Consider the following 27,390-nt stretch of genomic DNA (forward strand, 5'->3'; position numbering starts at 1 on the left):
CTCCCCCCTCTCTCTGGGGCAGTGGTGGTCTGATCCAGGCCACAGACTTTCGCTCGTTTGCAGCGGGTCGGAGATCGAAGGATTGAGCCAATTGCGGATGAAACGTCTGGGCAAGGAAGGGGGTGAGGGAGCAGCCCTTTGAGTTCCGCCTCCTCTCTAGGCGCTGGTGGGGAAGGGGGACGTAGGAAACCCTGCCCTCTGAGCCAGCAGGTCCGACGCCTCGGTGCAAAGTGCCGAGAGGGCGGCGGGAAAACCGCCCGCCGGGACCAGGGGACGGGAAGCAGCCAGGAAGCCGTACGGGAGGGCGCGCGCGCGCGCGCCCCTTTTTCAGCAGTGTGGCGGGGTCGCACGCACGCCCGCCTCGGCGGCTGGGCGCGATTTGCGACAGTGGGGGGAGCGGCGGCGGTGGCGGTGCCGGCAGCTTTGCGGCAGGCTCCGGCCGGGCGTGCTTGACGGCGGTGTGGCGGAGGCCCCGCCCGAGGCGGCAAGAACCTGGAGGGAGGCGGAGGAATATGTCCGAGAGGGAAGTGTCGACTGCGCCGGCGGGAACAGACATGCCGGCGGCCAAGAAGCAGAAGTTGAGCAGCGACGAGAACAGCAACCCGGACCTCTCGGGAGACGAGAATGTGAGTGCAGCCCCGCCTGTCCGGGACTGTGGAGTAGAAGTTTCAGGTTCTTTGGTAACTGCGGTCGGGGCGGGCGGGCTGCCGTGGGGGGAGGGAAAGGTGTCACCCCGCGCTCGGGAGAACGCAGGCGTGCGGGGAAATCCAGTTTGTCTGGGGCATTCGAGGTGGAACGGCGACTGATAGCAAGCAGAAAGTTGGCGAGGAGCGGATTAAAGGTCCTGAAGGTCTGCGAGGTCCGCTCAGATCATCCCTGCGTGGGAGAGGGAGTTTGTGCCTTTGGGGGACTTGACGGTGATTGCGAGTCTGAGATTGTACTAGTTTAAAAGGCATGCTGGAGGTAAGAGATTCCGTTTTCCCAGGAAAGTTGGTAGGAGGGGTCCTCCTAAGGATTTGAGGGGTTGTGTCACTGTAAAGCACTACGGAATCTTAAGGATGGAAAGTATATACATCTCTGGCTTGAGTTTATGTGACCGTGTGGTTATGTGTGCCCCTTTCCGTGGAAGTGCGGTGTTGTGGTCCTTAGTGTCGACTTTTCTGTAGTAGGAGCAGGATCGAGAAGATAGTGGAGGGGGAGCCACCTTTGATTAAGGCAAGTGAGGGAACAATTTGAAAGTTTTTGCTTAATGTAAAGGGATTGGGAGATTTCAGGCCACCGTGGTAAAGTCTATATTTGAGCCAAGTGTGAAGATTAAGTGAAGTCATAGTGCTTAGAGAAATGCTGCCCCGTAAAAAATAATATGCAAGCGTTGTGAAAAGTACTAGACACGTGTTCTAATAATTACTTATATTATGATAGGGTAGGCTTTGGCCTTTCGCATAATTACTCAGAATTTAATGAAAATGTCAAATTTATTTATAATGAGGAAATTTGTCAGGGGAAAAAAATTAAATGGGAGCTCATTTTATTTTCCTAGACTCCTAAAGTACATTTTTTGATGGTTTCTAAAGCTTTCTGAGGCCGAATGATTGGGTTAGCTTTGGTCCCTTCTAAAAGGGACAAGACTGAACGTTTTGGTATGTGTGTCTTTGACAGATTATTGAACCCTTTGGGGTCCTCTCAGAATGAAAGGGTTCTTGTTTGTTTGTTTGAGTTAGAACCTCCCTGTGCAGCACAGGCCCACCCTCACACCTGATAACCTTTTTACTTTACTCTCAGTACCTAGAATACATTCGTTCACCACCATGTCCTGCAGAATACTGTGGATATGTAGATGAAGCATATAAGATTACAAACCAGACCAAGTGTAAAACTTTAAAATATATTTAACTTTTTAAAAAGGCCAGAGGCATAAAAGCTCATTTGTAAAGCACATGCCTGACATATAGGAGGCCCCAGGTTCTGTTCTCATCAAAAGATGTACTTCCCCCCTGTTGTATTTTATTTTATTTTAGTTTTTAAGTTTTGTGACAGGGTCTCACTTTGTACTCTTGGCTAGCCTGGAATTCAGAGATCAGCATGCCCCTGTCCACTAAGCGTTGTATCAAAGATTCGAGGCACAGCAACTGGTTCCCCATTTAGATGGAGTAATATATGTATTAACACAGTAAATTGCAGGTTCTGATTGATAGAAGTGATAGGCTGATTTTCACGACCCGCAACAATTGTGATACAAGATGGATTTTTAACTGGAAAATCCAAAATCGGAACTTTTTGCATATAAGAATAATCGATGGGTAAGAAGAAACATAAATGTGATTTTTCTTTTTTTAAATCAGGATCCTGTTATTCCCATACTGGCTAAGATCCTTCTGCCTCTGCCTCCCAATTGCTGGGGAAACAGATGCCTGGCTGAAAATGATTTTAATTTAGGAGTCCAATTTAAGCACAGTTTAAATTTCCATTAAAAGCTAATTGTACATTTACATCAAATTGCAGTTCACTCACTTGTGAGTCACCTGCTTTGTGTCAGGTACTTCATTCCTTGGTTTTTTTGTTGGTTGGTTTTTTGTTTCGGAGTCTCATAGGCTGGCCTCAAACTCATGGCTATTCCCCTGCCTCAGCATTCCAAGTACTGGGATTATAGGAGTGAGACACTATGACTAGCTTCATATCTTTATTTGGTGTTATGTTCTAGAATATTGTATTTTCTTAAAAGACATTTTATTTTGGACCAAGGTGAAGTTTGAAAAAGAACTAATGTTTTCTAAATGAATTAGTGGCTTTTAAATATCTTTTGACACGTCTATTTATTTTTAACCTATTTATTTTTTGTAATACAAAACCAACTTTAGGAAGCCGTAACTTAGATCACAAAAGCAGTGCAGACTTCATGGGCTTTCGCTCTAACAGCTGTTAGACGCACTCTGACAAAATGGTTCCTCTGGAATGGATTTAGGGACTACTACTGCCCCAGGGTAATAGATGGAAGTTTTTTTATTCCAAAGAAGACTTAAGTATGGTTCTGAGCTGAAGAAGTTAGAAGACTTCTCAATATTTTCTGCAGCTGTTTCTGTTTGGGCAGACCATAGTCTACAGAGTTCTGATATGCGCCCAAAGTTCAAATGTGTTTTCTAGTAGTATTCAAACTATGAGGCGAATTGCATTTACATATAGTATGGACCAAGGAGACTTCTTTAAAATTCTAAGTGGTTTATGTTATAAATAAGTAGACTTTGCATAACAGATGCTTTTCAAAACTATTGCTAATATAGGAAGTATTAACGTACTTATCCTCAATGGTCACGTGCCCATGCTTCAACCTGAGTAGCAGTCAATAAATTATGAAGATGTGTAGGCCAGTCAGATTTATTGAATTATGTGCTAGTGAACTATTGAATCCTAGCAACTCTTTACCAGCAAGAGAGCAGTTAGTTTTTCCCACATTTCCTGTCTACTCTAGGCATTTTCCAAAGAGCTGTGTAGGAGTAAATGAGGCATTGTATTAGTGTCACTGTGTAGACCAGTGCTTTACTTAAAGCCCAGATTGCTTCTGTCTTTCTTAGTAGTGTTTTTACTTTCTCTGCAGTGTAAGTTGTTCACAAGTATTCTAATGCATAACTGGATTTTATTCCCAACGTTCCCCAACCGTGCCAGGAGTACAAGTCCCACTTTTTGCACACTTTTAATTTAGCCATCTTATTAATGGTGAAGTTCCTTGCTTTTTAAATGTGCATCTGTTTTATGAAGTTCCTAACTTACTGCTCACAGGACGATGCTGTCAGTATCGAGAGTGGTACAAACACAGAACGCCCGGACACACCCACAAATACACCAAATGCACCAGGAAGGAAAAGCTGGGGAAAGGGAAAATGGAAGTCGAAGAAATGCAAATATTCTTTCAAATGTGTGAACAGCCTCAAGGTATGTATTGGAAGCTCTAGGCTGCAGACTTCTGGGGTACACATGAGATAGTCGATACTCTGAGGTCTAAAGTATTTTAAACTACTGTGTTTTAAAGGGTTTTGTTTGTTTAAATTGTGTATTATAATCTGTCACACATTTAGTCAAGTGAACTTTATCTTGTCCTTGACTTTAAATATTAATAGTGAGTATTGCAGTCTGTTGTTGGTTTATTTGTTGATCCAAATAAAAGACTTGAAGAAATGTTACTCTTCAGTAAACTATAACCAAAGCCACTCTGACATCAGTTACCAAAAAAGAACTGAGGATGATCTATTACCTTGACCCTAGCAAGCGTCAGCACATCTTAACTCTTACAGTTTTAAAGACATTCTAAACGTGGCTTATGATTGTCTTTTTACAAAACAATGTGACATTTTAAAACTTCTGGGTTTTGGGTCTAGCCACATGGCTCAGTGGGTGTTGCAGTAATTATTAAAAAAAGAAAAAGAATCTAACATCCCACACTAAGACCAGCACCGTAGGGCCACATGGCATTAGTGGGTACATTCATCTCAGTGGTGGCTGGTTCTAGGGCACCACACCATGCTACCCCCAGCTACTCTCTGGCCTAGGCAGTCTCTCTGACCCCCATTGCTAGCCACCCTCTCCTGGTTAGCCAGGAACTCTTTGGTCCCAGCAACCCAGTAAAACCAGGACTCTAGAGATCCCAGCAACTGCTGGCCTATCAAGGCTCCCTTGCCTCGGACTCTGCCCATACTCCCAGCAACCGCCCCTGGTCCCAACATCGCCTACCCTCTCGGCTACCCTCTCTCTTCCTTCTTGTGGCTCTCTGCTGCTGCTCTGTTTACATTCCCAGCATCCGCCCCCTAATAGTTACCAAATAAACTCCCAGCATCTTGTTAAAATCAAGACTCAAAAAGTTTATAATTTAGCAATCAGATTTATATGTTAAATTCTCAGACTACAATACATCCACACAATAAACCCAGAGCTAATTGAATAATGACATAAACTGCCCACCTAAATAAGATGAATTGACCTATAAAAATCCATCCCTTAAGAAATATTCATAACTACCTGTGGCCATTTTGCTGCCAAGTCTAACAACCAAAGTTTAATTCTTGGAACCCAGATAGTGGATCAAGAGAATTGATTCCTAAAGTCATTCTCTGATTGCCATGTGTCTGGTAGGAACACACACACACACACACACACACATATACTTATGTACGTACGTAAGCAGGCCTTTATGCACGCACGTACACTATTTTATTTTTATGTTATGGACATTGGTATTTTGCCTGCATGTATGTCTGTATGAGAGAGTTCCTGGGCTGGAGAGATGGCTCAGCGGTTAAGAGCACCCGACTGCTCTTCCAGAGGTCATGAGTTCAATTCCCAGCAACCACATGGTGGCTCACAGCCATCTGTAAAGAGATCCGGTGCCCTCTTCTGGTGTGTCTGAAGACAGCTACAGTGTACTTATATATAATAAATGAATTTAAAAAAAGAGAGAGAGAGAGAGTTCCTGCAGGTGTCAGATTGGGAAGCAAACTATACGAAGAGATGAGAATGAACATGTGGTACAGACTGACTTGGTTGTCTTGGACCAGACTGAATGGATCAGGGAGTCTAACGCCAGGTGGTTTCATTGTAGGCATATTCAAACAGGAGAATTCAGGTAACAACAATTCCAGGAACATAGCAAAAGTTAAGGTATGACTCCATAGAAACTCTTTCACAAAGTATTATGTGACCATGAGGGTGGATTCTGTAGTTAAAAGACCTAGAATCTGATGTGGTCTCTGACAGTGTAGATGTCAGCAGGCCATGAAGTACATGTGACATCCGTTATGGGTGATTGTTTAGGAAGGAAGGAGTCTAATCATTCTAGGGAATCAGGGTGACGTGTCCCTACTGAGACCCAGATAGCCAAGGTCACCAGGTCTTAACAACCCCTACTCTCTGCTTTCTGGATGGAATACAGGTATTTGATTTATCTCCTCCATTGGAGAGACACACCTGCCTAATTAGCATTCCTGCTTCTCTTGGTGCTTATCTGAGTAAAAGGCCCCTGAGTCCTCTATAGTGTGGTTGCTGGGATTGAACCCAGGTTCTCTGGAAGAGCAGAGACTGCTCTTAACTAACCATGGAGCCATCTTTCCAGCCCCAAATCAATGTGGTTTCTGTTTTTTTAAGCCAGTGTTACACAGACCAGACTGGCCTTGAACTCACAGAGCTCTCCCTGTCTGCCTCCTGAGTGCTGAGAGTAAAAGGCATACTCCACCGATGCCAGCAATGTATTTTTGTAAGATGGGGTCTCCCTGAGTAACTCAGGCTTCTTTCAAACTAGTCACAGCTCAGTCTTCTGTGTATTGTGACTAGGTGTGAGTGCTATGCCCAGTTTAATAATGTAAACATGCAAGATTTAGAGGGAAACAAGGAGTTGGAGTTAATTATTGTATTTTCAGCAGCATTTTTATTAATTTGTAAAAAACAGACTACTATCGGTAAGGACTTTTGGTGTTTATTTTGAATAGTTTCTATATCCATTTATTGTTTTCTAAATTTTGTGAGCATTTTTCCCTTGAGGAAATATATGCATACTTATATATGTTATATTATATATATATATATTTAATATATATTCTTTCCTACAGATGTAAGTTTAACTTTGTGAGAAAAACTTTGAGTGGGAATTAATATCTATGATATAATAATTTAAAAGTTTACCCTCCCCCCAAAAAATAACCCACCTAAAGCTACTCAATAAACAGGCAATGGAATGAAGACACATTTTAAAAGATGAAGTAGGACCGTCTAGATGATTCAGTGGGTAAAGGCACTGGCCACATATCCCTGGACACCTAATATCATCCTCAGAACCGCATTAAAAACCAACTTCATAAGTTTCCTCTGACCTCTGGGGTCTATTTTCCCTCCCCAACACCCATACACATGCACAATAATACTGAATTGTTTTAAGAACCATGAAGTACTATTGGTGAGTAGACAAATGAAAATGTTCACCGTCCTTAGCAACCAGGAATATGTGAATCTAAATGACACAGACTCTGTCTCTCCCCTGTCAGAGTAGTTTTTGTTTTTTTAAGTGCAGGGAAGACAGCTGTAATGCTGGGTGCAGGGGATTCCTGTACACTCTGGGTGGGGATGTAAAATCCTACAGCCACACTGCAAGTCAGTGTGGGGTTCTTAGACACTGTAAGTAGAGCTGCCATAGGACCTTGCCACGCTATGTCTACACACCGTAGAGGAACTTTCCACATTTGTGACTATTCACAGTAACCAAGGCAGGCCAGCTTGGGTGCCCATCAACAGCTGAGTCGGAGAAATGTAGATACAGAGAGGGATTTGTTTCAGCCATGCAGGATGAAGCTTTAGAAGGGAATCAACTTGGGAAGAAGGAAACTAATGACGATAGAGGGTAGTGCCTAAATTCAGTTAAAAGTTCATGATATTTAGGGAAAATGTCATAAAACTCTCTGCTTCTACTACAACATACATTAAAGTACCTTAAAAAGAAACTGAAAACCTTTTCTCAATATAATTTTAGATAAACTCTTAGCAAAACATAAGAAACTGGCATTTTCCAGTTTGGAGCGTTAAGTGCTCAGTATAGTTAACTGTACCCTGTAAAAGGTGAAAACTCCCTTAATACATTAAGAAGTGAAGTGTCCATTACAGTTTGTTGGTGTTTACTTATATTAACTTACTGGCTTTACATTCTGTCTCTAGAAGATGTTTTATTGATTTCTGTAATTATGTGTTTGGGCGTGTCTTCCATAGGGGTATAGGCACGAGGCAGTGGAGGGTTGTGTTCCCCTGGGACTGTTCCAGGCTGTTGTGAGCCCCCCTTCCCCCCTACAAACACAGGGTACCAGAGCTGGAGTAGGGTCCTCTGCAAAACTCCTGAGTCATCTCTTTACCTCTGGATGATGTTTTTAAGGGCCTTTTAAATAGTTCCAAAGCTGAAGCCCTGGGTTTTCAAGAGATAAGAAAATAAAAGCTAGAAGCCAGTGTTAAATAGCAGGAAAGTGCAGTAAAGCTCTAGATCTGAACTGCAACTTGGGAAACTAACGTGAACGACAACCCTGTGGTGCTTGTCTACCACATCGTCTCTGTGTAACCACCTCACACATCGCCCTCCCCGTGCGTATCTGCAGTCTGAGTCTCCACTGTTCAGAGTCTTGAGTGGGTGATCTTTCCTCTGATAATCCAAGTCCAAGGTTATTTAAAGATTACTCAAGATAAATTTCTTTGAATAGCCACTGACTAATAAAAGCAGTGGCAGGGATGGATGTGATGTGCCCTACTCTCTTTTCCAAGGGAAAAGTTAAGTCTAATACAATCCAAAGCCATTTGTTAGTCTGTTATATGAGAGAAATAACCATGTCCTCTGGCTCAAGAACTTAAAATATATCTACCAAAAGTTCTCAGTTTATCATGATTTAGAACATGAAGGTTGGGTTTAAAAGAGCAGGCAGTCCAGAGTATTTTCAGAGCACATAGCTGCTTCCTAACTTGTGATGTAAGTTTTCGTTAGAAAGCATTCACATATTTGAAGATCTGGAAGCTGGTATAGTGTTACAGTTAATGTCAGAAGTCAGTGTGTGTATGATATGTAGCTTAGTCAGTGTTCTGTTGCTGTGAGGAGACACCATAACCACCGCACCTCTTGTAAAAGAAAGTGTTTAGGTGGGCCTGGCTTACGTCTACAGAGGTTCAGCTCTTATCACCATGGCTGGAAGCAAGGCAGCATGCCGGCAGACGTGATGCTGGAGAGATAGCTGAGAGTTCCTTGTTTGGGTCTACAGGCAGGAAGAAGAGAGACACTGGGTCTGGCAAGAGCTTTTGATTGTTTTTTCTTTTTTTTTTCCCCCCCGGAGCTGGGGACCGAATCCAGGGCCTTGCGCTCGCTAGGCAAGTGCTCTACCGCTGAGCTAAATCCCCAAACCTCCCCCCCCCCCGCCCCGGCGCCCCCCCCACAAGAGCTTTTTGAAACCTCAAGGCCCACCCTAGCTAAACACTGCCATCAACCAGGTGGCACCTTCCCATCCTATCAAACAGTGCCACTTCCTAAGCATTCAAATAGGTGAGCCTATGGGGGCCACTCTTAGTCGGACCACCACAGCATGTAAGCTAGTGGATGTGCTGAATAAGGGGGCAGAAAGAGGGTTAAGTAAAGCTTAGTTCACTAATGGTTGTTGTTTTTAAAAATACGTTAAAATTTTCTTGTTTTGTGGTTATTTTATAGGAAGATCACAACCAGCCATTGTTTGGAGTTCAGTTTAACTGGCACAGTAAAGAAGGAGATCCTCTGGTGTTTGCAACTGTGGGAAGCAACAGAGTGAGTGTTGGGGGGCAGGGTGGCAATAGTGATTCGTTTGCATCTGTTACAGTTAGAGTGTTAAAATGGAGTGATTTTAAAATACGTTCCGCATACTGGGTTAACAGCATGATTCTTCTGTGTAAGAAGGAAGCTTTGAGAAGTGATCTGGGTTAAAACTAATGACTAGAGACTAAGACTAATGACTGACTTTATATTTGTTATGAAGCAGGTTTTCTAGTTCCCTTTGTAAATATTTTGAATCTGTGGGCTGCCTGCATGTTTATCTGTGCACCAAGTGCATGCAGTGCTCACGGAGGCCATGAGGGTATCAGATCCCCTGGAATTGGTTACACTGGATTGTTAGCCATGTAGATGTTGGAACAGAATCTTTTGGAAGAATAAATATTTTAACCCTAAACTATCTCTCTGGCCCCAGAACTTTGTCATCTAAAAAAAAAAAGGTATAATTAATTGTTCTATACCAAGCATAAATCCAATAGATTTAAGTAATAGTTTAAAAATATTAATTATAGGGGTTCGGGATTTAACTCAGTGGTAGAGCGCTTGCCTAGCAAGCATAAGGCCCTGAGTTCGGTCCCCAGCTCCAAAAAAAAGAAAAGAAAAAAAATATTAATTATACATAAAATCATGAAAACTTGTACATATTTACGGGGTATCAGTGATGTTTCAGTACATGGATTCTTTATGTGAGGTTCTTTAGTTCATTATTTCATGTTACCAAGATGCTTACTTACAAATTTAAAAGAGGATAAATCATAATTATTTTTAAAGTTTTAGACTTTAACTCATTTTGAAAAAGTTGTGATCACGTGGATGAAATGTATATTTAAGTGTTTGGAAATAGAAATTATTACTAGACTCTTAAATATAGTCTAGTATTACATAAGACGTGCAAGGATTTGTAAAACTTTGATAAGGATACAGAGCTCTTTAAAGCAGTTTCTGTAATGTTGTTAAGTTATAATTGCAACTAGAATGATTAAGAGATAAAGAGAATGCTTCTCTGAGATGACATGCATGCTTTTGTTTCTTTAGGTAACCTTATACGAATGCCATTCTCAAGGGGAAATACGGTTATTGCAGTCCTATGTAGATGCTGATGTATCCTTTTCGAAGTGTTTTTATATCTCTGGTTTAAGACTGGGGGATCCTGGCATGTACCTGATGTTGAATTTGCTGGAAGGTGATGTGTATGAGGAGGATGTGCTATGGGTGGGTGCAGGATGAGGGAAGCAGGCGTTGGAAATCCATGATAGAGATGATTAGCAGAGACCGGCTAAACCTCGTGCTTGTTTGGCCATGCTTGGAGTCTTACAATGTTACTGCAGTTTCAGTGCTTACCTGGAAGTCCTTCTAAGGATCTGATCAACAGAGCCAAGATGGAAAAAATAAGTGTGTGAAGTTAAGGAAATAAAATACTGAAAAGTCAGTTATGAAGAAAAGAAAGGTCTTAAAAGCGAAAATATTAGCTCACGGGGATTTTAAAAAGCTGAGTGATAGTTTCTTCCAGATCCACTGGAAGGAATATGACAAGTGAGGAATGAGTGAGTGGTTCCCATGATAGGAAGGTTCATAGCATATCAGGACGGGGCAGCAAGGCAAGCCTGCAGGCTTGCCCCCTAGTTCTGTAAATAAAGCGTTATTGGAGAGCAGCTCTGCTTATGGGTTGAACTGCTGTGTCTTCTGGCTGATTGGGAACTACAGCAGTAGATAGAGCAGTTCTGCAGGCAGCCACAAAGAAGTGTGGTGTGGTGAGGGGCAAAGAAGCTCAGGCGGTCTGGATGTTAGCCTAAAGTGCCGCTGTGGATATGTATGTATGTATGTATGTATGTATGTATGTATGTATGTATGTATGTATTTATTTATGTATTTATTTATTTTGAGAATAGGGCCTTGCTGAGTAGCCCTAGCCGGCCTTTAATTTAAGAACATCCTCCTGCTTCTGTTTTTTGAGTGTGAGGACACCTGGCTATCAATATGCAAATTTCATATAAAGAAAAATGAGCACTTAAATATCCAAACCTTTACCAGTTGTTTGGAAGGTTCCATTTATTGCAAACATTAAGTCATCTATTTTTCAAAATAAATTATATTTCTTAACTGGAATTTTCTCAGGCAGATGAAAACTTTTACACTTGTGCATGGACCTATGATAGCAATACCAGCCACCCTCTGCTAGCAGTTGCTGGATCTAGAGGCATAATAAGAATAATTAATCCTATAACAATGCAGTGTATAAAGGTGCGTCTTCTGTTCAAATTGTAGATAATGCTACTTTTGAATACACACCTGGTAAAACTTGGTAAAGTGTCTTTACGATGAGTGCAGTCACTCATCATGTGGGTCTTGAGGATCCAATGCCGTTTTCAGGCATGGCGGCCAGCATCTTTACCTCTGCGCCATCTAGCCAGCCCCCTTGCTTTATTTAGACTAGTCCTTTGGAGTCCTGTAACAGGTGGGTAATTGATTAGTCGTCCTCCCTTGCTTGTGGGCTCCAGAGCAGCCTGAAAGGAACAGGAAGGGAGAGCCAAGGGAGCTAATATTGATAGGAAGGCAGGTTTTAGGTATTGCTGATTTTAACCCTGGGGGTCATTGACATCTTACACAATGCTATTAGTTAGCCTTGGCTAACTGGCACCATTTTCCTTTCTATAAGTTTGCTGGGTGATTTCAGTATGTAGCCAAGGTTGAGTGTGAACTACTTGAAGTGAAATCTTTTGGGGGCAGAGGACAGCAGAACTGGACACTGACTTCAGCCTTGATTGTGCTAGGCTTTGGTCTGCCACTAGTTGCGTCCCCAGCCTTCTGTTTCTCTTAAGGTCTATGAAAAATAACTATTGGCTTTTGAGGTGAAATGAAATGTTTTAAATTTATCATAGCACTATGTTGGCCATGGGAATGCTATCAATGAGCTGAAATTCCACCCACGAGACCCAAACCTTCTCCTGTCAGTAAGTAAAGGTAAGCTCACAAGAAACAAATGGTCTCTTGGTTCAGTTTGTTTTGGAATAATTGTTTGAAAGTGACAGGTTATGTTCTGAAGATAAATAATTACAAGAAAAAAAATGGCTTTAGTAGGGAAAAAAGCCTTTATTAACATCTCATAAACCAAGACTTCAAAAACAGGCCTCTGCCTGTTGGTGTCAGACACAGTGGGGGTATTGTGATAAGTCTCTTCGATAATCATAATGTTAAAGGAATGTCACATTAAAGTAAGAGGCTGATGAGGTAGGTGACACTAGATAAAGCCTGAATCCTCAGAGCCCATGTATATGTAAGTGGAAGGAGAGAACTACCTCCACAGAGCTGACCTCTGGCCTCCACATACATGCCCCACGACACCCCAGGACAAATCCCCCTCCCCAAAAAACAATAAAGGAAGCAGTGCAGCAAACAAGCATACTTTTACTTTTAAAAGCTTTTGTTTTTGAATCCCTATAAATTTCCTTTAAATATACCCTGCCTGGTTTTTGTTTTTTGAGACGATTTCTTATTGTGTATACCAGAGTAGCCACAAAGCCACAGAGAACCTCAGATCCGCCTTTCCTGTGCTGAGTCAAGGTGTGAGCCACTGCTCCTGCTTCCTTCCTTGAACGGCTACGTTCCCTGGCAAGAAAGCACGGCATTGCTCCTTGTACCTGTTTACCTGGACTTATTAGATAAACTTTTCAACTTCTGTGGGGTTTGTTTGTTTTATTTAAATATGTATCAATGTTCCACCTACGTGAACATCAGTGTTCTGCACTACATGGGTACCTGGTACTCAGGAAGTCTGGAAGAGAGTTGGGGCCCATGGAATTAGAGTTACAGTTACTTGCCATGTTGGTCCTGAGTCCTGGGAAGATCAGCCAGTGTTCTTAACTGCCGAGCCATCTCTCCAGTTCCTCTCTGCTCTTTTTAACTACTTCTGGGCTTTCTAAAACTCATTAGCTTGCTTTTTTCTACACTTTATTTGCCTCGTCTCTTTAATTTTAAGTATGTACTTTAAAAATAATTTCTGGGCTGGAGAGATGGCTCCGTGGTTAAGAGCACTGACTGCTCTTCCAGAGGTCCTGAGTTCCAATCCCAGCAACCACATGGTGGCTCACAACCATCTATAATGGAATCTGATGCCCTCTTCTGGTGTGTCTGAAGACACACCATAATAAATAAAAATAAGATTTCTAAAAAAATTTCCTTTATTATTTTTAATTATGGGTAGATGTATATGGTTACATGTGGGTATGTGCATGTAAGGGCAGATCCCTACAGAGTCTAGAGACATTAGATACTCTGGTGCTGGAATTAGAGACCACTGTGAACCACTAGTTACAAATGCTGGGAACTGAACTTTGATCCTCTGGTAAATCAGCAGCTGCTCTTCTTGCTGAGTTACCTCTTCTCTTTCTACCATATTTTTGTTTATAGAGGGACAGGGTCTCCCTTTCTAGCCCAGATTAACCTTGAAATCAAGGCAGTCCTCTAGCTCAGACACCCACCCTCACCCCTTAGTGTTAGGGCTAAGATTATAGGTATGAGGTGAGGAGGATTTTGCCTTTTTATTTCAGTGCTGAAGCTTGAAGCCCAGGCTTTGGGGATGCTAGGTGAGTGCTCTGAGCACCATCCTCAGCGTCTGCCTCTGCCGCAGTTTTCATTCATTTATGTGCTTGTTTTTGAGGCAGTCTCAGTGTGTAGCTTGGAATTTACTTAACATTAATAATTTACATGTGATGTATTTTAAGTTGTTATATATCATGAATGATATTCTTAGTTTCATTGTACATAATCTAAATTTTCATGGCTTTTACATATTAAGGACATACTGAAAGTTTGCAGTAGATGAGTGATAAAAATTTATCTTAACTTTCTGTGTTTACATTAGATCATGCTTTACGATTATGGAATATCCAGACAGACACTCTTGTGGCAATATTCGGAGGTGTGGAAGGGCACAGAGATGAAGTGCTGAGTGCTGTAAGTTGAATCTGGGGTAATGACCTTTGGTTTACAGAGTGAATGTTTCCCATTGAACTTTTCTCTTCATAGGCAAGCATGTCTCCTCGTGCGGCCTAGCCTGGCAGGCAGTCATTCATCCATTCAACGTAAAGATGTTGAACTACACACAAAGGGGTAGAGCAAGTGGGCCTCTGTCAGTGTCAGTCTTTCAAAATGACTCGGATGTGTGGAAGAATATGTCAGTCATTCTCTTTGTAGACTTGGTGGTGGGGTGGTGGTGGTGGTGGTGGTGGTGGTGGTGGTGGTGGTGGTGGTGGTGGTCGTCGTCTAGGTCTAGACCCAACTTTTTTCTTTTTAATTCAGAGTCACCAATTGAATTTTCCTTGTTCTTATTATTAAAGAACAAGTTTTTCTAATTATCCATAAGTTTTGTTTGAAGTAGAAATAAGTGGTTGACTTTGAGGAATTCTTCTGATGTGATTACCCTATATTTTCCAGTGCCTCTTCCCTGGGTAGTAAGCAAGACCAACAGTTTATGGCTTAAAAAAAATGTTGTTTGTGCTTTGGAAGCCAGGTTTCACTGTAGGCCTGCTGGCCTGGGACTTGCTCTGTAGACCAGATTGACATCTGACTCACACATAGCCTGCCCCTGCTTCCCGAGTGATGGGAACAGAGCCTGGGCCCCTCGTTCTGCCTGCCCTCCCTCCCTCCCTCCCACTTCTTTCTTACATGTCTTTATTGTGTATATATGTATGACTAGGTAGATGTACACTTGCCAAAAAAAACTTGCCATTTTGTGATCACAGGACAGCTTGCTGGAGTCTCTTTTCTGTTTCTGCCAGGGATAAAACCAAACTTTGGTCTTTAGGCTTGGTAACAGGCCCCTTAACGGGGAGCCGTCTCACTGTCCTGATAATGGTAGAGATAAGCCTGTACTGTCTTTTTGCTGATAGATTGTAATCAGGGACCTGTCAGCTTTAGGCCATGTTCAAGTTTTTAACATTGTGGCCTTTGCCTGGTAACTCATTTGATTGATTGATTGATTGATTGATTGATTGATTTTAATTTTTTTAGTTTTGTTTCTCTTCAGTGTTTTTCCTAATTTAACTTCTTAAAGCTGAATCACTTTGAACCATATATGGAGGTGCCAAAATGCTGCATTCGTTGAGAATCATGGCTACCTAATGCTACTGTATCAGCTTGCATAGTTCTAGAAGTCCTGGTATCATTCTGCACCAGGCTTTGTATGGAGTCAAGCAAGAGAAGTCTGACTCAGAGGGGCTGGAGCGATGGCTCAGCAGTTGAGAGCTCTGGCTGCTCTTCCAGAGGACCTGGGTTCAGTACTCAATTGCAGAGCATTGGTGTCCTCCTCTGTCCTCCATGGGCTCTGCTCACAGGTGGTACAGACACACATGCAAAACACCAAAAAACCGAAAGAATGAATCTTTAAGAATTTTTTTTAAAGCTAACACAGAGCCATAGATTCTTAAGGATATTTTGTTGTTGATAATGAAGTGATTAGAAATAGTAGCAAGTAGATTGATGAAATCAGTAAACACCAAAGCTAATGTTTTGGTAAAATGGTTTCAGGGTTGAGTTGCTGCAAAATATCTAGGTTGATGTAAGACGCCCTCCTGGCTAGAACTGCCCTTGCTCCTGTTCTCTTCCTGTCTGAGACAGGGTCTCTCCAAAACGCTGTTGCCCTGGAACACCCTCTGTAGGCCAGGCTGGCCTCAGACTCACAGAGATCCACCTGCCTCTGCCTCCAGGGTGCTGAGGTTAAAGGTGTGCACCACTATGCCGGATACTGTGGCTTACTGAGACTTAAATCGTCAGCAGGAGAGACTCCATCCCTTTTGTCTATGAAAAGGGAGAGAGTATGTGAGAATTTTGTGAACTGTTTGAGTGCTTGGTACTAAATTAACAGCATATCTGGACTGTGTTCACCTGCGAAATGACATTGTAATTACATAATATTTGTTATGCATTAGAAATTAGTAAGCATTATAAAATGGTATTTTATACTTGTAATCCCATGGGATGCTGATATAAGAGGATTCTGAGTTTAAGGCCAGTCAAAAAAGAAAAACTAAAATCCTTTTAGACTTTTACTCATTTAAAAAGTGAACCCTAAAAACAATATAGATTTGAATGTTTTGAAATAAAGTACATGGGAGTGGGCAGCACTGGTGGCAAGGCCTCACAGGCACAGGTCCTTGCTGTACAATCTGGAGCCTTACGTGCAGTCCCTGGAGGAAGTAGAGAGTGAGTCTGGCCAGTTGTCCTCCAACCTCTGAGCACGGGTGCCACCTTCCCCAAACACATACAACAAATATATATTTTTTATTTAATTTGTTGCTATTTTAAATGTTTTTAATGTGATATTTTATTATATGTGTTGCTTATATTCACCCCCATCCTCAGCTTCTCTCACAGCCTTCCCTACCTTTCTCTCTTCCTCCCTTTCTTCCTCTCCACACCCAGTCCGGTTTGCGTTAGCTAGTCATGGCCCTGCCCGGAGTCACGCCACTCAAAACCTGACTCCTCTCCCAGAAGCAGTCAGATGCCAGCTCCTCCATTAGGAGAGGGCCTTCATGTCCTCCTCCACGTCTCTGTGCTGAGATTTAGTCAAGTACATTTAGTGAATGTACAAGAAAACGTATGATCTAACAGTTGAATGACTCGTGTCTTTTATAAATTGGAGTTGGACAAGAAAAGTAATATATAACTGTGTAGCTTTTCTGTGTCAAAATGATTATTTCAACATCTGATTACCTTTAAATTTAAGGAAGATATTTAAATATAGTTGTATAAATTTTGTACTCTAGTGATGACAGATTAAAATTTTGAATGGAATATGTCTGTGACTTGTGGTGTGCTGAGGTGACGCCCGGAATGTGCTTAGTATTCCGGATTGAAATGTCGTGCTCATAATATTGGGCACCAGGTGAAAACTGGAAAAGAGCATTTGAGGCTATAAATTACTTATTTGCACTTTTCTGCTTTATTCCTAGGATTATGATCTTTTGGGTGAAAAAATAATGTCCTGTGGTATGGATCACTCTCTTAAACTGTGGAGAATCAACTCAAAGAGAATGATGAATGCGATTAAGGAATCTTACGATTATAACCCAAACAAAACTAACAGGTGACAGTTAGGCCGTGTGTATTGAGTAGATGTGCTTTCCTTCTCCAGGGCTATGAAGCAATTCCCGCTGCTGCTTCAGTAGCCCTCCTTTTAATATCTGTAACTTTAGGTCAGGGAGCTGCTACCAGATCTTTCAAATGGAAATGCTTATTTAAATTTTTTAAGTCTTTGAATTGTTTTCATCTTGTTTATTGGCACATTTCAGTTACTTTAATGTGTGTGTGCATGCTCTTAACTCATGTTGGAGGTATAAAAGTTTTAAATCACCTGAACCTACTGTGGGATTGAGAAGGGAAAAGACATAATAGTAAATTCTAATTCAACTTAATAAACTATAGTCTCAAACTGGTTTCTAGCTATGGAATGGTTTCTAGTTCCTGATAATAAAATACTGTTCTACTAGGCGTGTTGATAAACACCTTTAACCCCAGCACTGAGGAGGCAGAAGCAAGGACATTTCTGTCATTTGGAAAATTGGATGCTACCCTAGTCTACAGAGCAAGTTTCAGGCCACTTAGGGATTCAAACATAGTAAGGCCTCTGGGTAGGTGGGTGGGTAGATAGATAGATATTTAGATAGATGCTGATATTTTCTTGTAAATACTTCCTTCATCAAATAGAGAAAATTCAAATTGTGGAGTATCCCATAGTAGCACGGTGAAGAGTCTGTGTTACTGAGGTGCTTCACTTGGTCGTCGTGTGAAGTGCTTCGTCGGGGCTTAGTGTAACTGCCTTCTTAGTACTTGATTGTCAGAGAGACTTTCACTATAAACATGTACGTGTGTTGTGCTTTCACTATAAGCATTATATGTTTAAATATGTTAACTTTGCATTTTTATTTTAGCAAAGAGTTTATTTTCAGGTTTCCAGATAAGATTATTAATAGGTTGTTTTTACTTTTGCAAGCTTTAGTAAACATTGGCCTACATTTACTGACTTAGAATTAGTACAACTTTTAATTTCAATCTTTCAACATCAGGTGCAATGGAAAATTTATGTTTTAAAATAGGTGTTAGATCTCTGAAATATAAATTACATTTCACAGAGTTGCCCTGGTCTTTTTGAAAGGGCCTTAACTAGTAATATATGCATTTGGCTAAAAAGCAACTGAGATTGTAACAGTTATGAATTCGTGTCAGCATGGCTTGGTGGGATGGATAAGAGCACTTGCTGTAAAGGCAGAAAGACCTGAGTTCAGATCCACAGCACCTGTGTAAAAGCCTAGTGTGGTTGTGACTTGCCTATAAACCCAGTGTTGGAATAAAGCTTGCTAGCGGGTGGTGTAAGAACCCAGCTTTAAGTTCAGTGAAAGACCTTTCTTCAAAAACAAGGTAAAGGTCAAGATAGGGACATGCCTGAGGTTCTCCTTTGACCTCTGCATGCACATTCATGGACCCATGTGTACACATGGGGTTTTTTTTGTTGTTTTGTTTTTGTATTGATAGCATCTAACTATCTTAACAGGAGATCCTAGACTTTGAATTGCAGAGAGTTTGAGATGATAAGCTTGACCTGGGTTTTTATATGTGAGGGAAAAGGAAAACATGATTGCCTGGGATCATTATCCAATCACAGTTCAATAATTAACATAAAGTGAATCACAGGGGTGGGATGTGACTCTAGTTAAACACTTATCCAGCAAGGGGATGGTTGTGGTTGTAGTTCCTTAACAAAGACAGACATAGAATCACTTGCGAGACTAGAATTTGCCACTTCCAGAATATCTTGTTTATTTTCTCACAAACACATTTTAGCAAAAATGGAGGTTGGAGGACAACTTTAGTCATTTGTCATCTTCCTCCTTTATATGGGTTCCTGACTCTGAGCTCAGGTCAGGCTTGTGTGGCAAGTGCTATTACCATCTCACCTACCCCAAACTTAAAATCCTGAATTTAAGAAGGAAAGGAAAACATTATATTGGAAAACTGATAATGAAAGAAAATACAAGTGAAAAATGGATACATTATCTCTAAGGAACAGGTTGACCGACAGAAGTCAGTGGTCTTATTCTATGTTGTGGAGTTTTAAAAACTGAACTGGAAGATGAAGCTCAGTAGGCAGAGTACTCCCTGATTTGCGTGAAGCCCTAGGTTTGGTCCTGACTGAGTACCACAGAGTTTATAAATCCCAAACTGAAAAAACAATATGATCCTACTACACTTTCTTTCTTTTAACTTTTACATTTCCATTCTTCCTTCAGGCCATTTATTTCCCAGAAAATCCACTTTCCTGATTTTTCTACCAGAGACATACATAGGAATTATGTTGATTGTGTACGATGGTTAGGCGATTTGATACTTTCCAAGGTACGGAATACTATATAAACTGTACTTGCATTGTGTGTGTGTGTGAACTCTTTATAAATTTATAAAACTTATAATGTCAATAGCAGATAATAAACTTTTAAAGTCTTATATTTTGGTAATTTGCAGACGTTTTTAAGGAAAAAGAAGTTTGCTAGATGTTCTTTACACTCTAGTGAAAAAAGAAGCAAGCTTAGAAGGTTCAACCATCTGGGAACCAGTGATGTTGAAAATATAATTAAATCCAATAGGAATGTTTTTGTGTTTCTTTTAGTAAATCCTTATTTGCAAGAACAGGTGGCTGGGGTCAATTGGCTTACAGGCTATAGTTTGCCCTACCTTGTTGGTGAATGTAGATACACAGTCCTGTCACCATGGATTCCACATCTTCTAATTCAATCTATGAGTGATCAAAAGTATCTGAACAAAAGAATTGCATCTGGACCGAGCGTGTACAATGAGCTTCTCTTGTCATTGGCTAAATTATACAATTACAGTATACACATGTGTTGCATTGGGTCTCATGAATGTAGTCATGACTGAAAATATGTGGGAGGATGTGCACATATGAAGCTATGTCAGGAAGGCACTTGAACCTGTAGCCTTCGGTGTCTGCAGCCAGTTCTTGTGTCTTGCTTTGTTTAGTTTGTCTTTTTCCAGGTGATCATCTAGAGGGGTGATTGGTGATATTAACTGAATATTTAGGCTTGTCAGCGGGAGAGAGTCCTGTCTGGCTTCTTGATGTTAATATCAAGGGGTCTGATTTTCCCCCCTTTTTATTTCCTTTGGGTTTAAATTTATTGTCGTTGGTTTCATTTCCCCCTCCTTAAACTCTTTGTCTTGAGATAGACTACAGGAAGTTTTAAAGATAGTTCAAAGAAGTCCAGTGTTACATCACCCACTTTGTATTTTCTGTGTATGTCTGTCTTGCGCGCATGGATGCATGGATGTCTGTGTACCATGTGTGTGTCTCTGTTGTGTATCCTCAGAAGCCAGAAGAGGGCATTGGGTGACCTGGAACTAGAACTAAAAATCAGTAGTTACACTGTTGTGCTCTTAAAGCCTAGGCAGTGAATGTTGGTATGTTGTGGTTTTAGTGCCTTGTTGTGTTATCATGCCACCATTCTCAAGCTTCGTTACAGTTAATTTAACACCATATTCTTGGCTGTGTTTGTTTCCGGTTGGAGCTATAGCATTCTCGCAGATGAACAGTTGTGTACAGGATTTTTTGTTTCTCTGGGATAATGGTTAAGTTTTTAAGAATCTACCAAACTATCTTCCAGAGTGCCATTTTACGCTCTCCCCAGCAGTGTATGCACAGTCCAGTGTGTCCGTATCATTGATATCATTTCGTGCTACCATTATTTTTATTGTCCAATAGATGTGCAGTGAAACCTCATCGTGGTCTTGATTTGCATTCACTGCTAGTACTGCTGTTGAATATCTTTCATTGCTTTTTGACCATCTGTATTAGGGTTCTCTAGAGGAACAGAACTTACAGAACGAATGAGTGTGTGTGTGAATGAATGCATATCATATATATGGGGTTTACTGGAATGGCTTTAGGCTATGCTCTAGTTAACCCAACAGTGGCTGCCTATGGTTGAAAGATCCAAGAATCCAGTAGTTGTTTAGTACACAAGGCTAAATACCTCAGGCTAGATACACAACTTCAAAGAACGCCAGTGAAGGAATGGATTGATACCAAGAGCAAGCAAGCAGAGTGCATCCTACTTCTTTGTCCTTTATGTGGACTCTTAGCAAAGGTGTCACCCAGACGAAAGATGGTCTTCCCACCTCAAAGATTCAAATTAGGAGTCTTTCTACTTCAGATGATCTGAGAGAGAAAAAACTCCCTCACACGTGTGCCCAGCATTTAGGGTTTAGTTAATTGCAGATGGTCAGGCTGACAAATATAGCGTCACACCATCCACATCCTTTTTGGGGATATTTCTTTGAATCTTTAGCTGGTTTTCTAATGGATTAAGTTTTTTGCTTGTTTTTATTGTTGAATTTTGAGTGTTCTTTACATATTCTAAATATGCATCTCTGTCAGAAACATGAAAATATTTTCTCCCAGTCAGTGGCTAATCCGTTTCATGTCCCTATTGGTGACTTTGACTAAGGAAGTGGCTTTTTTTTTTTTTTTTTTTTTTTAATTTAACGTGTGTGTATGTTTGTGTGTGTGTGTGTGTGTGTGTGTGTGTGTGTGTGTGTACAAGTGGAACTTAGAGGGCAGTTTTGGGGAATCAGTTCTCACCTTACACCATGTAGTTCTCAAGGATAGAACTTGGGTCATCAGACTTAGTGGCAAGTACCTTTTTACCCATGGAACCATTGTGCTAGTGCCAGAAAATGTTTAGTTTTTGTTAAATATAATTTGATTTTTTTAAAGAAAACCTTTTTATGAGTTTTCCACCAAACCCCACATTGTAAGGATTTCTTTCTTCTTCCTCCCCTCCCTCCCTCCCTCCTCCCTCCTCCCTCCCTCCCTCCTTCCTTTCCATTCTGTAAGGATTTCTTTTGTTTGTTCATTTGTTTTTTTGAGAGAAGGTTTCTTTGTGCAGCCCTGGCTGTCCTGGAACTCACTATGTAGACCAGGCTGGCCTTGGATGACTCTACTGCTTTCTGCATCCCGAGGCCTGGGGTTAAAGAAATTCGTTGGGTAGTGCAGGCAGTCCTCAAACTCAGCAGGCCTCTCATTTTTGTTCTCCTTTTCCGACCATTGGCTTTGGTTGGGTATTAAATGACTGAGACTGAATCTAAGCAAGTGCTCTACCACCCAGCTACATCCTCAATCCTTTACGTGGACCATATCTTGTTAGACCCTTTCTGCCAGTTTATATTATTAGCCACCCAAAAAGCTGTACATTAAATCTGTTTTATTTTCTTTATCCAATCCATCTCTTAAGTTTGCCCCTGGACTTCCTATATAGGTTATCTGAACTTTCATTTTGTTCATTTTGTTTTGGGCTATTATTTTCCTTCTCCTCCTCCTCTCTTTTCTCCTCCTCTTTCTCTTTTTAATTCTTTTTGTTGAGACAGGGTGTCTCACCATCTACCCAAGCCAGCCTTAAATTTGCTGTAGCCCAGGCTCACTTCAAACTGGTTTTCCTCAATCTCCCAAGTATAGAAATTATGGAACACTTTGTAGAATCTCCTCTATATTTATGTACAGCTTGTTTGGCTAACTTTTTATTAATGTGTATGTGTGTCTGTGCATGCAGCGCTCGTGTGCCATTGCACTGTGTGGGGTCAGAATATACCTTCGGGATCTTTTCTCTTTTTGTGTGGAGTCTGGGCATTGCACTCAGCTTGTGAGGCTTGTGCATTGAGGACTTTACCTGTGGCGCCATCTTGCTGGCCCGTGTGTAGCATTGTTATGCGTATTTCTTGGTGTAGCTGCTTTAGCAGTTGCTTTGCTTTAGATGTCATATGTTGTATATGCAGCTTTTCAGGCCACCATATGTTGGCGTATTGGTAATCAAAGGAAGTATAGGATCTTTCCTTGTCGTTGCTTTGTCCCCAGCTTACAATCTAATTGTCTAAAGTCTTTCACTTACATTTGAGAACCACATTGGATAGTGTATTTTTTCAGTGAAATATAATTAGGAAAGTGAACATTTCCCATACTTCCCTTTGCTTTTTGGTTTTCCCTTCCTAATTTCAGGCTGCCATCCTAAGCCATTTCCTTTTTGTCCAGGAAACTTCCTGCAGCCATTCATTAGAGGTCTACTAGTGACAGATTCTCTTGTTCATTCTTCATTTTTCTCTTTACTCTAGAAGAATATATTTATTAAATACATATGACTTGCTTTACAATGCCACTCCTCCCCCAATAGTTGAAAAATATCTGCCCTTTCTCTGGCCTGCATGGCTTCTAATGTGGAATAGTCTGTCTTTAAATCCCTATCCCCCTTTCTGTATAACTAACTATTTTTCTGTCCTAACTGCTCTCAAAGTTTTTCCTTCAGTTTTCAGATTGAATTGGACTCTAAGTTTGAGGTTTGAGTGTGATTTGGCTAGATGGGACTTTCTTTGATTTAACTTATTTGTAGTTCATTGATCTGGAATCTGTAGTAGAATTATATACTAGAGAAATATTTTGTCTCATACTTTGAACTATAACACTAATGACACTGTTTTCTTCCCTCATTTTGAGACACCAATTCTCATTATTATATTAATATATTAGATATTTTTGACACACACATTGCTGGCCATTTTATCCATACTCTAGTGCTGGGATTTTTGTCACAGATTTTGTGTGTGGCCCCTGAAATGACTCTCTTCCTCTAATATTCTATTGGGTTGTCTTGATTGTTGATTCTCCTCTTTTCTCTGTTGAGCCCATCAATTAAGTTTTCATTGTGATCACTGCATTGGTGCTGGGACAGAATGCCTGGCAAAGGCAATCTAACAGTTTATTTTGGCTCCAGTTTGATGGACAGCTTCATGGCATGGAAGCCCTGGCAGAAAGGAGTATGAGGCAGCTAGTCGTGTGCATCCTCATTCAGAAACAAAGCAGTGAATTAATTCTGCTGCCCGTACTCTGCTTTTTATTCAGTCCAGGATTCCAGCCTGTGGATTGGGTCCCCACATACTGGGAGGGTCTTCCCACCTCAGGCACTTAATCTAGAAAACCTCTCGCAGAAATGTGAGAGTTTTTGTTTCCATAATGATTCTTAAGTCCCTCAAAGTAAGTTGGTAGTCAAGATTAGGTATCACAGTTATAATTTTACTGGGGCTTGAATGTTTCAGTATTAGACTCTGGAAACTTCCTTTTTGACATTCACCTAGTCATTTGGCTTGTTTGTTTCTTCCTTTGTCATTTGAGGGATATCAATCCCAGGGCCTCACCTGCTAGACAAGCACTCTTCCAAGACAAGCTAGCCCTCGGATCTTGGGATCCTTTCTTGTTAGCAGTCTTTCTTTCTTTCTTATCTTAGTTGTTGAAGGGCGAAATTTGGGACTAACTTGCAAGTTGCCAGGTGAAGATGGTAATTCAGACTTCCCACTGGGCTTCAGCTGATACCACCTTACCTAGTGACTTCTCCTGGCTCTGGGGAGATAGTCTGTTGTACTCTAAACCTCTGGGTCATTGCCAGTCCTCTAATACTACAGGCCAAAGAGTTAGCACATTACTACAAAGGGTGAAGAGAGTCCAGCATGTACTTGTTAGGACCTGAGGAGCAGTTTCTTAAGAGCAGGTTCAAATGTCATTTAGCATTAGAATTTTTAGTTCTAAAGAAGGTAGAGAAGAACTTTGCTCTTCCCATTCCTATCTTTCTGTGGCGTTGTGGTCAAACTGTTTAAATACATAGACCCCTATCGGCTGCCATCTTCGATTGAATAGGCTTCCCTGAAAAACTCTAGGGGCAGGATTGTTAATCCGGGTACTGTTGAGGTTGGCCAGGCCTGGAGGACAGGTTGTTTAGCAGCATCTCTGGTTTCTATTGACTAGAGGCCAGACACAGTGCCAAAAATTTGGTAGTGTAGACCACTGGCTAAGACAGTGATTGGATAGTGACCACAGGGAGGTTGTTTTAAGTAGAAGTGTCAAAAGACACAATGTTCCAGGGTTAGGGAATGTGTAATGTCATGACCTGTCAGACCCTATCCCTACATTGTATCTTGAGCCACTTTATATCCTGTGGTCCTTTGATTGAACTAATCAATTTCCTCTGATATCATCTAATCATCTACTGTTTGGTGTTCACACTGTGTATAAAGCTTCAGTAGTTAACAAGGTACAGGTAACCAGTCCTGGTTATGTGTAGATTGGCAAACAGGAACTATGAACCAATGGCCAGATTTTAAAAGCCTTCTAATTTTCTATAGCATTCCTCAAGTCTCTGGGTGCCAACATATCTGAGGTTGAACTTAGTTTGTTCTGGAAGAGAAATTCACTGTTTCAAGAAGCATGATTCTTTTGAGTTGTTTAATTCTATTGCTAGTCAGATTTCTTGTCCTCAGGTGTAAACTTTGACTTGCAAAACAGTTTCTAGCCTTGGGAGGCAGGCTTTCTGGGCTATACTAAAACAGTAACAGTTTTATTTTTATTTTTTTAAATTCAGTTCTAACTATGTGTCTCTTGTTTCTCTTTTAGTCTTGTGAAAATGCCATTGTATGCTGGAAACCTGGCAAAATGGAGGATGATATAGATAAAATTAAACCTAGTGAGTCTAATGTGACTATTCTTGGGCGATTTGATTACAGCCAGTGTGACATTTGGTACATGAGGTTTTCTATGGATTTCTGGCAAAAGGTAGCACATAATTTTACATTTGGAATTGTCTTCTGAAACACTATGATTCTAGCCTTTCCTGCCCTGTCTTCCTCCTCATCCTCTCACGTTGGTTGTACCGATGCTGTGACTTGCTTTGGCTACCTACCTGGGCACTACACATTATCTGCAGTGTTATAAAAGGAAGGGGCAGTTAGGTGACAGCAATGTTACTTTCTGTTCCTAAGATACAGTGTTTTAATGTGTTTATCATACACAGCTTTTCTTATAGAAAAACAGAAAAATCAGCATAACTATTTAAAGTGTTGAAGGAATCTGCTACTGCAGTTTTGTCAGATTGGCTGAGCATTCTCTAACAGAACTTTGGAAGAGCATCTCACTCTGTAACTCTGTTAAGGCAGAGGAAAAGTACCACACTCGTAGTAAAACTAACTAAGGCCACCCATGAATTGTCTTAGAGCTTTATTCTTTTCAAGATTCCAGGGAAATATTAATTATTTGTACTTTTTCTTATAAATCAGTAACATAGATGCAAAAATTAGTCAGATGGGCCATCAAGGCTGGAGCTTAGGTTTCTCTAAGCAAGGAAGCTGACCTAGGATACCTTAGAGCCTGGCGCTTTGTTAATTTTATATTTTCAATTCTGTTTACACAGATGCTTGCATTGGGCAATCAGGTTGGCAAACTGTATGTTTGGGATTTAGAAGTAGAAGATCCTCATAAAGCCAAGTAAGTATAGAAATTTCTAAAATGTTCTAAATTGTAGCCTTCTTATGCCATCCTTAATCATTGATTTTTGTGGTGCTGGCAGTCAAACTCAGGGCCTTCCTTCTGGATAAGTACATTACCACTGAGCTGTGTCATAGCCTAATTTCAATTTTGTAATATTTTGGTATAACTGTTATTTATACTGTGGTGATAAGATAAATATACCAAACAAGGTGAAATTAGAGAATGAATTCTTAATGAAGATAGGCTGGTTTTAAACTGCACCTTTTCTCTTTCACTCTTAAGGTAAATGCCGTTCTATGTGCTGTTTAACTCTTGTCATGTTTCCCCTAGATGCACAACACTGACCCATCATAAATGTGGCGCTGCTATTCGACAAACCAGTTTTAGCAGGGATAGCAGCATCCTCATAGCTGTCTGCGATGATGCCAGCATTTGGCGTTGGGATCGACTTCGATAAACTATTTTTCCCTAGTAAAACTTAGAATATGTTGTCTGTGTAAAATAGAATTAATGTATCTTGCTAGCAAAGGGACTAGAGCATTTAGACTTGTCTTTCAGCATCCGATCAGGCTGAGCTGAATGTAGTGGTGTTTACATTGTTTACATTCTTTGTACTGTCTTCCTGCTCAGACTTTACTGCTTTTAATAAAAATTTATTTTTGTAAAGCTGTGTTATTTTTATTGTGATGGAAACAAACTGGAAGAAATAAAGTTATACCATATC

At 40.9% G+C, this 27,390-nt stretch overlaps 1 protein-coding gene across 2 annotated transcripts; it reads left to right on the forward strand.

The window, feature by feature from the left end:
• The first annotated feature begins 50 nt into the window (after positions 1–50).
• Positions 51–27,390, forward strand: Eed (embryonic ectoderm development). 2 transcript variants are annotated; one of them, XM_032893250.1, is made up of 12 exons: positions 51–626; positions 3,775–3,927; positions 9,206–9,298; positions 10,337–10,402; positions 11,417–11,542; positions 12,181–12,262; positions 14,163–14,254; positions 17,251–17,384; positions 19,585–19,690; positions 25,797–25,955; positions 26,590–26,663; positions 26,997–27,390. In XM_032893250.1, exons 1-12 carry the CDS (start codon positions 513–515, stop codon positions 27,121–27,123), a joined length of 1,326 nt encoding a protein of 441 aa, XP_032749141.1. In that variant the 5' UTR covers positions 51–512; the 3' UTR covers positions 27,124–27,390. The 2 variants fall into 2 exon arrangements, with proteins under 2 accessions (XP_032749141.1, XP_032749142.1); XM_032893251.1 differs by having other exon boundaries at positions 311–626; positions 25,797–25,866.

The sequence above is a fragment of the Rattus rattus genome, chromosome 2 (genome assembly GCF_011064425.1).
Source record: "Rattus rattus isolate New Zealand chromosome 2, Rrattus_CSIRO_v1, whole genome shotgun sequence".
Lineage (NCBI taxonomy): Eukaryota > Metazoa > Chordata > Mammalia > Rodentia > Muridae > Rattus > Rattus rattus.